Source organism: Rhamphochromis longiceps, linkage group LG10, assembly GCF_057381845.1.
Source record: "Rhamphochromis longiceps isolate RC_006_pf linkage group LG10, R_longiceps_female_GT1.1, whole genome shotgun sequence".
NCBI classification, from domain to species: domain Eukaryota; kingdom Metazoa; phylum Chordata; class Actinopteri; order Cichliformes; family Cichlidae; genus Rhamphochromis; species Rhamphochromis longiceps.
The window spans coordinates 13,541,864-13,554,628 of NC_140566.1; the positions used below are offsets into that span (position 1 = coordinate 13,541,864).

The 12,765-nt window shown below is 39.3% G+C and overlaps 1 protein-coding gene across 2 annotated transcripts in view; it reads left to right on the top strand.

Moving 5' to 3' along the window:
- Nucleotides 1–2,915: 2,915 nt before the first annotated feature.
- Nucleotides 2,916–12,765, top strand: part of LOC146660425 (cell adhesion molecule DSCAML1-like) — a 54,252-nt gene continuing 44,402 nt past the window's right edge. For both annotated transcript variants that reach the window (XM_085420279.1, XM_085420281.1), the window contains exon 1: nt 2,916–3,138. In XM_085420279.1, coding sequence (XP_085276405.1) covers nt 2,916–3,138 — 223 coding nt within the window. The remainder of the gene's footprint in view (nt 3,139–12,765) is intronic.

Consider the following 12,765-nt stretch of genomic DNA (forward strand, 5'->3'; position numbering starts at 1 on the left):
TAAAGTAGATCTTTGACCTCACTGCCTCCTATTGGGCAGAGGGAAGAAGAACAATGAAAACTCACCATTTCTTACCCTAAAAAAAAAATCAAAGATTTGAAGATGCAGCAGTGGCGTATAAACACATGAACAGGGATGTGGATAAGAAATTCTCAGTGCATTGTGGGAAGTCCACCAACAGCCCAAACCTTTAGCAGCATAACTGAGGGATGGTCCAGGATCATCTGATGAAGTAGTAACTATACATTTCATCAAAGAGGACAGCTTTAAACCTAATCTTAAAAGCAGGGCGAGTCTGCCTGTTTCACAGGAGGGCTCTGCCTCTCATTCTACTATTAGAAACTCTAGGAACCACAGGTAAGCCAGCAGCCTGTGACCAAAGTGCTCCACTGGGATAATATGACAGCAAAAGACATGATTGGGCCTGATTATTTAAGACTTAGACGGATTTTAAATTCAGTTCTGGATTTAACAGAGAGCCAATGAAGAGAAGCCAAAATGGGAGAAATATGCTCCCATTTTCTAGTACCTGTCAGTACTCTCAATGCAGTGATCTGGATCAAGTGAAGGTTTATCAGGGGTCTTTTAGAAAAACCAAGGTAAAGCTATTCAGAGTAAGCATTTAGTTAAACACCGTGTTTCTGACATTTAAAGTGCCACCTATAATAACTTTAATAAGTGGAAGCAACAATATGTTTATATCCTTAAACTATCTTTTAATTTCTGCTTTAAGGGAACCTTTTTACATTCTGTGATTTTGATAGCTTTCTGGTCACAAAATGAGCTCATAGCCTGTGGAACACCATTAAATCTACATAATGGTTGCATAAAACTGGATTAAGTTTTAAAAATTGTATCACATTGAATTATGGGAAGTGTAATATCTGGAGGTTTGTGGTTTAAAGGGTACAAACATTTTTTTAATTTTCTCTCCAGACATTTTAAAGTTAAAAGTCAGATGGCAGAAATTTTAAATAATAAGATGAACATACATGACCTGATCCCTCAGAGCACTCAGGCTTCAGATGGTTCTATTTTTTGGTAACAGCAGAATAACATTTTAATAGCTTTGTTGTATTCTCTGTATTCTATATTACTAATCCACACCTATTTATTGTGCACAACTATAGTGGTTTTTAAATCAAACGATCAGTGGTTTTGCCAAAACAATATGTACTGATTGTTTAGGAATAACAGCCATCCCTATACACACAGTTTGTACAAAGTCTCCTGCTTTCAGAGGCTCAAAAGTAACTTAGCTTACTTAGTAAGTTAGCTGAGGCTTGGTCCTTCTGTCAAATTATATAATTAAAAGTATGAACTTGATTCCAAGGAACTTTTAATACCAGATCCAAAGATGTGCATATGTAAGTGAAGGAGGCCGAGAAGTTGCCAAAATAGTAAATCACTGTGAGGAGATTTGCTCAAATGAGCCGTTTACATGTCTGATGTTAGTTCCACCAGCAGATGTCAGTAGTGACCTGCATGTGGAATTAAATGTTCAAACCTCGGGTCAGATCAGAGCACAGCAGCCTCTGCAGACTCAGGGAGGGGTGGAGAGGATACCGGCTGACAGACTTCTCTCCAAGTTAAAACAGGTTCGACATAGACTGTTTTAATGACCCCTTTAGTGTCAAACACGCATAGATGCACTTGTGCCACTTCTATCATAGGCTGTTTCCTGTTTTGGATGCTGCTGCAACTTTTTTGAATGTGGAAACTGTTATTAACATTTAGGAGATGATTTTTTATTATTATTATTATTATTATTATTATTATTATTATTATTATTATTATTATATAAAAACAATATTTGGTCGGGTAGTTTCACTACAAGCACTTTTAATCAACTGTTTGCCGCAACAACAAAAGAGCAATAAAAAAACCTCTTAATTCCAAAGACCTCCAAGTTGTAACTCGAAATTAAAGTATCGTCACATCACATCATCTGATTCACTTCATAGTGAAGGGCAAGTCTTAATGTTTACCTTAAAAACCCAGAATCAAAAACGAAAAAAAACCTTGATAATAGATTTTTATTATTATTATTATTATTTTGTAATATGCAAAGTAAATTTGTCACTCCGTCACATTTTACACCGAATTTTGCTGAATTCGATTAATTTTCTATTGGGTTTTTTCATAAGTGTAGATCGTCGGTCTTTCTGTTGGCTTCTTGAATGCACACTGATGTGTAGCTCCAAGCAGAGGATCACTTTTCAGATTCACCGCCAGAATCCACAGTGACTTTAAATATTCCATGAACTGGGAGTGTCCTGCAACTTGCCTCTCTCCATTCATTTCTGTGAACAGTGGAACTTCACATCGCGACACGGAGCGGAGCGAAAGGGGCGAAGCAGCGATGTAGGAACTTAATCACAATCCGTGAGGGCTTCGCTCAAACCTTTTATCCTTCGTTTCATTTACCTGCGGCGCAGTCTAAAGTGTCATGCCCCACACCTTGCTACTACCTCCTCCTTTCTTTCAGTCTGCAGTGCATTTCTGTGCGCAAATGTCTACGCATATGCACGGCTCTGAAAGACAAAGAAAAAGAAATCAGTTGTGGCTTACTGACATCTGCAGCGTCTCGGCCCTGTGATTAAAGCCTAAACTGAAAGGAAAGCATAGTGATAGATTTCTACTCTCTAGGCGGCTTTTGTAGCTCCACATTGCGCAAAGAAAAGGCGATCACCAGGGGCGCACAGGTGGGTGCGCTCTCCAAAGGTGCCAACAGATCTGTGTGCGCAGCTCCACCGCTCAAACAGTGTGACAATTTGGACACAACTGGTCCATAAAACACACTGTTCGCCTAAAACTAACCATCGGCTTAGCTGCAATCCATCGTTCCGCTGTGTTTGATCAGTATAGGGAGGATGGATTTGTATGCACTGTAGTCTTGGGAGGAGAGGAGGGACATGGGCGGGGCTGAGGCGCCTCTCGTTTCCCCTCCATGCTTAGCGGGGCAGCAGGGCTGGAGAGACCTCCGGGGAGCACAGTCGCCAGTCCAGCACGGAGACCCGCCTGGCCAAAATAACGCGCCTCACACTTGCCAGGATTGCCAAATATTCCTGAAATATATACCTGCTATTTATGGCATGTGGCTTGTAACTTTACTCCTGCTGTACTCTCTCCAAGAAGGTAAGAGAAAAAAAAAGAAATGCTTGGGATATTTCACACCATTCATACTGAATGCTGGAGTTCTTCCTTCTTTCTATTTATATTTTTAAGTTGGATGAAATGTACTGAAGATGATTACGATGCATGTGATGGTTTGGATGATTTGTGGCTTTTGCTTTTTGGTGCATCATCGAGTATTTTGTAATGAGTAATTTGTTGAAAAAACAAAAGATCATTTAAATTAAAAAAAAAATGCATAAAGCCTCCGCGTTGAGTAAGTAGAAAATGTGTGAAAGTAAAGGTGTGAAGTGCTTTTTTTCACCTGGATGTGTAGTGGTTTTATGCAGCGGACCCTGATCTCGCAGATGGTGCTGATAGCACGGATTGTTTTCGCATTACCAACTCCAGTTATGAATATGTAAAATGGCTGAATGGGGAGAATGAGGTGCAAATATAGAGGGAGGGTTGAGACAGAAATGAAAACATGGAGCGGCCTGCAATTACATAAATTGATTGGCAATTTTCGAACACATTCCCCTCAAAATGTTGCCCTCTTGTAAAGTTTTTTTTTTTTTTTGAAAGGGGTTGGATGCGCGTGATTTTTGAAATCTTGACGCTTTCATTGTGTAGCATTTGCTAATTGCAGCTGTTTTAATGGGCTGTATTTGACTGCGGGCGCTCGCTTCCACAGAGATGCTCTCTCTTTTTTTTCTTTTTTTTTCAGGACGAGATTTTAAAGGGTATTAATTGATTTTCCTGTGTGATGACAAATTGTTCCCATTTTAAAATGGATGACAAATAAAAGGCCCATTCTCCTAGAATGGCCTTATTAGTTTAATAGGTCTCCACCCACATAAAGGCCATAATTAAGTGTATTCAGATTATGTTCCCCCTTATTTAATTTATTTGGTCCTTTTGAAAATTCCCCCTTTTTAATTCTGTCTGAAAATGTAAAAAGAAAAAAAAAACCGGAGTTGCATTTGTTTAAATAGATTCTGGGTTTTTTTCCTTTCTTCTTCAGTATATGCAGCAAATCCCTGACCCTATTGCAAAGTTGATCTTCTGCTATTGCAGTGCATTATAATAATCCCGAACAAATCTGAGTCCAAAATACCAAAATTCAACACCATCTCTAGATGAGAGCATTTTATAGGCCTTTGTGTAGCCTATCTATTTAGAGACTTGTTTAAACATTGTTTTTCCTTATTAGCAGTGGCCCTGAGAAGCTGTAAATTTATTTAGCAGAAAGTCCGGGATACGGTGGATTGACAGGAAGAAGGAATATGGCCGTTCTCGGTGCAAACGATCTCAAGTAGGCCATTAGGTCCATTTGCCATTTTTAAGTTGTGATATTTTCTGTCTTTCTATTTTTTTTTAAATTAACTAATTAATTTATTGAGTTTTTTTTTAGTTATCCAATAATATGACTTAGCTATATGCGCTACATGATTTTTATTCAGATTTAATTTTGATTATTCATACAAATAAATTATTCAGTTTGAAAGCTGTCACTTCATTGCCTCGCTGGCTTCTGTGGAATCGTATTAATATATGCGCAAATTTATTTCACCAAATGAGAAACTCCAGGGGCGTGGGTGCAGATTATAGACTTGCCCGGTCATGTTCCTCGCTAATAGCGCACCTGGACCCCGCGGTAGTGTTCGCGCGTGTGCCAGCGCGTGCGCCCCGGGTTCTTGTTTGTGTGTTTGTGTTGGCGGGCGCGTGGAGGAGGGCAAGTGACTGGGACGTCCCTCTTGGTTTGGTTGTTAGCTTGTGTTTTGAATTTTCCTGAAACTCGAAGTTATTTTACTTATTTGTTTTAAATATAAGGTTCTTTACGACACAATTTATACACGAATAATGTTTTTAAAGGGTACTAAATCATGTCGGAGGGTTTAGGAGACAAGCAGGACGTAGGGTAAGTAATAAATGTTCAAAGAAAAGCACATACATACATTACAATTAGCATTATTTGCAATTAAACGAGGATTTATTTATAGCGCTAACTGGTGGTTTTAAAGTGAAATTAGGTATTTTCATTTTGCTGCTAATGAATTATAGCCACAGACCGTATTCAGTGTAACTGTGGATTAATTAGCAGGTTATAAAATCAAGTTTCATGTGTAAGGCCTGCTGTAGGCCTGTTTTGAATTTTAATCTGAAATCTAATTAATTAAAATGGCAAATTTTATGTATAGCATGTGAATGATATATCCCAAATTTTAATTGGAGGTGTGTAAAGCGCTAAGATGAACCTGCTCCTTGCGCTCTCCGTTGCTCATCCCCCTTGCCAATAGAAATGTGAAAAAAATCCCCCCTTTTCCCTTCCCAGCCCAATTCCCTGTGCTTCTTTGCAGGGCTACACAATTAAAGCTGCAATCTGAGCTTTATGCACCACTCAATGACAGAGATGCGTGGTCCACAGGGGTGCCAATCATCACTCAGGAAGGACCCAGGCCTCCATTTTATTTGCCCTTTTTTAACCAGATCAAGCCTGGCATCATTTAATTTCACATTTAAGAATGTAAAATTAAAACTTAAAGAGGTTAAAGGAAAAGTGAAGAGCTTTCCGAGTGACTTTGCCCTTTTGAACAGTAAAAATACCCAAATTCTGACTTATTTATTTCAAACTGAAATGTTTCACAGCTGAAATATGAATATAGACATTTCTAGGAAAAATATATTTAAAAAAATGAAAATACAAGAGTTTAATGATAACTGATCAGACTTTATTTAGCAACACAAAGCCCACGTATCATTGACGATTTAACAAAGAAAACATTTCTGCAGAAATTCGTTGCCAAATGGTGGGGAAACTGCTGGTGTTCGGCAGCAAAAAAAAAGGGGGTTATTGCACTTCCCAGCTCACCAATAGGACGTCACAGCTCTGTCACTGTCATCCTGCTCTCCCATTCGCCCTGAAATCTATTATACATGCAAATGAGTTTATAAATAAGAAGTCATCAATGAAAACAAGAGAAAAAGGGTGCAAACAAATATCAATTACAGTAAGAAATTTGTTTATTTTTTAATTTTTTTGTTTCCAACAAGAACTCTGTGTAACAGCACCAAACACAGTGCCAAACAGATCCAGACCTCCTCCAAATTTTATTGGATGCCGGCGCTGCACATTTTTAGAAGGAGGGAGTGTTCAGCAAATCTCAAATCTCTGAAGCAAGTAGTTGTTTTTGTTGGATCTCCCTCTCTCTACCTCCATCTCTCTCACTCTCTCTCTCTCTCTCCGTCTCTCCCTCCCTCAATCGCTTCCTCTCGCAGTAACTCCCCTCCCTCTCTTCTCCCTCATCACTAGGCAGAATTAAAGGTTGGGGGAGGGGCAGTTTATGCAGACTGTGCTGGGACTTGTGATCCACAGATTTGATATTCACATTAAGAGAGAAACTGGCTGCTTTGATGTGAGGGGGAGCAGGTCCCAGGGGACTGCTGAAGTAGCACACTTTTTTTTTACTGACACAGCACACTCGGGGGTGGTTGGTGGTGGTGGTGGGTGCAGTGGGGAGCATATTGTTGGGGACAGGGTGTACAGAAAGACAGTGGGTGGGGAACAGCGATACCCCTTCGTTGATTAGATGTAACCTCAACAACCCCCCCCCCCCCCCCCCCCCACACACACACACACGCACACTTCTCCACCCACCAGCCACCTACTTATGCCAGACCCTTGAGAATTATCCTTAAGCTTACACCTATCTTTATCCCCCCCCCATATCTCACCAATATTCAATTCACACCTCTTGTGCCAGTGTGTCTTCTTCTAGTGCATCCTGTGCCGCTTTGTTTCCACACACATTTGCACTCCCTTTGCCCCCTTATCAAAAGACAACTCACAACTTTCTGTCGCAAAAACAGGATGAGTGATGGAGAGGTGGCAGGCAAGGAGTGTAGTCGGTGTAGTAGCCACAGTCTGCTTGGAAGTGAACCTGTTTCCAAAATAGCAAGAACTGGAGGAGAGGACGGGAGAAGGGTTTTGACATATGCCATGGCAAATGTAAATCCTGCTTTTGACCTTTACTGCACGTGCCATACCAGTTAATGAAAGATGAAAATGCTGTGAAAATTATTGTAGCACTGGGGAAGGAATGGGAAGATGGAAATGGGTGAAAAAAGAGGGAGAGGAAGAGAAGCAACCTGTGGATGTAATATGTTGATGGTTGGTTGCAGGCACATCTGAATGGGACTTTAAGAGTTTCTTTTCCTCCTTCATTACAATATAGTTATGAACGTCAGGTGTGTGTGTGTGTGTGCGTGTGTGCTTGTGTGTGCATGCACTCCTGTGCATACTCCCATCCCGTCCTGGAGAGGCGTAGATCAGCTGCATTATGCATGATGAAACCTTGCATAGGTTATGACTTCTGCCTCCTCGACATACATATTCATGCGTGACTCTCTGGCAGGATGTATAAAATAGTGGCTGTGACTCTGACAGCCTAAGCTTTAGCTCCAGCGGTGCCTTCGGTGCTCCAACACCTTCCAGTGAGGGCTGCTTTGCTCTCTGGTGCTGTGTCTGAACGAGCTTGATGAAGCCTCCTGGGTGCAGTTGAACTACAGCAGCAACAACACTGAAACCCCACAGCTTTGGTCAATTCTGCTATTAGGGTAATGTCTGTAGACATATTGCTAGACTTAAATTCTTATTATGGTTGGAAATCACAACTCATGATTTCATGATACAGCGCCCACAATAACAATGATATCACGATACAGTGATTTTGCAGAAAAATGGCTCCTAAAAAAGGCAAAAATCAGTTGCAAAGAAACAAATGTGACAAAGGGCAGGTCTAACTGTGAAGAAGAAACTCCTACTACAGATAATCCTCCATCCTGAAACACAGTATGACCAAGATTTACAATTTTATTATTTTCTTTTCAATATGATCACCGATGCCCATAAAGTCAGCGGGAAAGTGTTTACCGAGGTCAGAGCAAAGCAGATTTAGAAACTAAATATCATGAGAAATAAACAAAAGTTTTCTCCTGCATTTGTGCTGAATTTTAAGTTTATAACTCAACTTTTTGGGGGAGGGGATAAAAATAGGGGTGGGATGGCAATTTGGCAAACAGTTTCGCAGTTTGTGTGTCATGCTTGAGAACATGTTCTGACATGCCCCGTAGGAAGAAGATGTTTGGTGTTTGGGGGTTTATTTGGGCAAATAAACATTTGAAACCCTCACATTGGACCCTCAGAAAATATGCTTTTTTCTTTAATGGCACTTGGTGGAACTCTATATGAATATGTGATCAAATGAGGTTTTATTCAACTACCCTGTTTTTTTTTTTGTCCTCTAATTTGGAGTAAGCACAATAGGCATTTAGAGGTGGGAATCACCAGACACCCCATGATGTGATATTATCTAAATACGATACTCAAAATGTGACATTAATGGGATTTTTAACATTTTGTGATATGATGAGTATTGCAATAGCATATATTGAGATTTTTAAAAATCTTTTTCAGCTCCAAATTATGTTCTCAAAGTTAAACTTTGTCAATATCCAATTTACAATCAAAACTGCTCCCAACAAACACCGATGTTTACATCAGCACTGTAACTTGCACTATTTTATCAACCGATTCACACTACAACCTGGGTTTGCCTCTTATCTGTATTTAATTTTATTTAATTTTAATTACTGTACAGTAGAGCAGGGCGATATGACCAAAAATATTTATCATGATATACATTTGAAAATTTGCGATAACGATATAACTGACGATATAATTGACACTAGACAAAATACTTTACAACTCCACAACTTTATTAGTGCAAAAAAAACCAACATCAATGTATTTTCACTTAAACAAGCAGCTGTTTTTTTTTTATCTGCATTAAAGTTATATAAAAATTTAACAGTGCAAATGCAAATCCTTGCTGACAGTTTAACCAAAAGGCATTTCCAGTGGAAATTGGCTGACATATCCTCAGCATAACCATGTATAATATCCCCAAAACTTAAGAAGAGGTTATACACACACAACACGGTAATATTATGTTGAAGCACAGTACGTATCACTCCGCGAGGCGCCTGCCTACGATAGCCGTAATGCTCCGACACTCCATCAAGCGCTGCGGCTTCGTAGCTTAGCAAAGTCGTACTAAAACATTTGACAGATTTTCGAGCGCCGTGCACATAAAATCGTTTCGAGGTCAGTAAACACAACCAGAATTCATACATAAGGCACACGGGATTATGAGGGGCACTGTCGATTTTCAGAAAAATCAAAGGATTGATTTTAAGTGTGCCGTATTTTCCAAACAACACGGTAATAACGACGGCCCGCTAGCATGCTCTACCAAAAATAGTGCTTTGTTGTGTATCTGACGGACGAAAGCCAAACCAGTTCCACACCACTGAAGTTGCAGCATTTTTACAAACCAATTCTGGTTCATCAGTTTCATTCAACAATCCGCTTTCGTCCTTCTCATTCTCCGTCACCGCCATGCTTTTTCCGCCATGTGCGTATGAAAACAAAGGCACTGCGCATGCGCGTTTTACGCATATTCTATCGCGATATTTCATTTTCTTATCGTTGCCCAACATTGTACCGTTATTACCGTGAAAGGTATGATATGGCCCAGCCCTACTGTACAGTACTCTGTTTTTGGTAACTATTGACTTGATGTAAGTTTGTAAAAAATAGTATGTTTTCCTTTCTGTCCTGTTTGTTTGTATATGTGTTTTTCTTGCTGCTGTTACAACCAAATTTCCCCTTGTGGGACAATTAAAGGATTATTCTATTCTATTCTATTCTAATATCCGTTTCAAGCTATGGGTGATGTAAGTTGTGTCACTTCCGTTATTCATTATTGATTGATTGATTGATTGATTGATTGATTGATTAATGAACTTTAGTATAAATGTTGCAGTAAGACTGAGTCTGATATCAGTCTGTGATTGATTGTCAAGTTGACAATCATATTCAATCTATTTCTGATAATATAGCAATTAACTGATGGATCGTCAAAAAATCACATATCTGTTGCTGTCTACGAAGACAGAAATTGATATTTAAATGTTACAACTGTTTTTTTATGAATATAACCAGAGACTGATACCAAGTCAGCTTGCCAGACCAAGACAAGCTCTGGGCAATCACTTAGTCACCACAACTTAATTCTGGCATTTACACTGTAGATGTAAGGAGGTTGCTGTCCTGTCCTGTTTTTACTTGTCTGACTGAGCCGTTATGCTCCAGTGTTGGATAGTATTTTCATTTGTTTAAAAAAATATCAACATTTGCTGTCCCTGTATTAACATAATATCACCACACACAATATTAACACTATATAATTAGTTTGCACTGCACCAGTTTCAGTTAAGTTTGTCTTTATGAACATGTTGAATAGTTTAGTGTGGACTGTCTGCATTTGGCCAAGGTTAGTCTTCATCTTCTGCATCATAGCATTTGTAACCTGGGGATAACCATTACAAGCTATGCATAAACGCATGTGTTTACAGTGTTGTTGGCATTTTGATGCTTGCTACACAAGCCTTGTACACGGGCACAGGTCATAAGTAACATTTCATCTGTCAGTTTTAAATTGAGTGGAAACTCTGCCAGTCTGGCACAAACCAGTGCCAGTTCAGCTTTGGAGTGCACCTGGTGGAGAGGGATGATAATGCTGTCCCTCACACACTTAACAAAATAGCAGTTTCTGGTATGTCAGTGAGTAAAACATGTTTTTTTTAACCGAGCTGTAATGTGTGGCTGTGCTTAGTTTGGAATCTTTTCCATTTAAACATATTTGCTCACTTCAGCAGCTGTTCATATTTGGAAAAGTGTGACAGACTATGGGATTTGGTTGTTTGCAGTTTCTAAATTTAGATTGTTCAGTGGGTCATTGTTGTTAGGGTAGACTGTTGCATTGTTTTTTGTTTTTTTTTTATATTCAGTCACAGCTTTCAAGTGCCAGCACCACCATGGCAACCCGCTTCCTCCACCCCCCAGTGTGACTGAGCACTGAGAGCTACTTTGGGATGTGTATGTGAATGTATTTATGTGTCTGCATGTCTGTTTATGTCAGCTAAGTGCACGTGCAGTTTGCCTGGCTTTGACCAGCTCGGGAGTGGAAGTACTCTGATCCCCTCGTATTCCACTTCCTGCTCCATCAGTCCCAGTGCTCCCAAGCCCCGCCTGGTGCCAACGCCCCCAGGCCATATAATCTACTGTATGAGAGGTTCTCCTGATGCCCAGCCCCCCAAGCTCAGGGTGACCCCCTCACTCTAGTACTTTAGTACTGTCCCCCCATTGGGAGATTATAGATATTGCAATCTTTAATATGGGCTTTATGCTCAGGGGCCATTACCAGTAATCTGCAGAGGGGAGGGAGTCTGACCTGGTTTTTGCAGCCCACCACTGGACTGCCAGACACATTTTCATATACCATCTGTAACATGCTGCCCAGATTTATCAATCCCTACATCAGGGACAGTGGCACTTCTTTAAAAGGAAGCTGGAATTATTGACTAACCCCACTAAATGGATAAGATAGCTGCATTATTCTTCGATCTGGTACATTGAGTTTAGTCCTACCATGATGATACTGTTGATGGTGTTGATTTTTTCTGCCAGACTTCACTTGTTAATGTTTGACCGTAAACATCACCCATAGCTTGAAGCCACCCTTCACTGACTACATGCCCAAAATCTCGAAAGGTTGGATGTTCCCAACTAAAGAAATGCATTGTATGATCACATGCAGATTTTTTCCACTCAAGATTTAATGTGATAAGTTTATATCATGTCTTTGATAATAAGATAAGTTTGATAAGTTGAAAATCCCTGCAACAATATGAAAAAACTTAGAACCACTCTGGGTTTTATTAGGCTTATATGACGGTTGCATTATTATTATTATTAAAAAATGATGTCACAGTAAGACTTCTATTTAGTTGATACAAAACAATTACCATTATAATTAGATCATTAACGATGGCAAATAATGAAATATTTTGTGTATTAAAACATCTGAAGATTGTTGGCTGTGATCATTGTTGTTTGTTATAATCTTCCTATAAACTTTTATACAGTAAAGTGCATCTGATGTCAAAAACACACTCAGGTGATCAAGATTATAGTGTCGTTTTGTGTCGTTTTCCGGTTCTTAAAGCTGAAACAATGAGATGGCTAATGAACAGCCTAATAGGATGAACATTTTTTGTGATTAATCCAGCAAAAATTACAAAAAAAGGCAAAAATTCGGTTAAAAAAACCAACAAAAAAAAAAACCAAACAAGCAAAAATGTCAAATATTCCCTCACCGACACCTCTAAGTATTTAATACCTGCCTTTCTTTTCATGGGTTTTGAGGACTGTTAAAAAAATGCGATTTGAAAGTTTTTTCCAATTGTAAGATCTTGTTGACCAAAGTGATCAATAAAATAGTGACAAAAGTAAATGAAATAACTTAGTTGAAAGTCCTGTGCTTATATCACCGGATATGAGGTTTACTGTTATAGCTCTGATTTTGTTTTATTTATTCACATCAGAAATTTTGTGCTAAATTACGTTTAAAAAAAAAGATATTTTCCAATCCATTTGGGCTCCAAGACGCTCAGCAGTTGTGTTTTTTTCCCCAAGCCAATTTTCTCGAAAGGCTTTGCAGATTGTCATCAGATCTGTTATGTAAC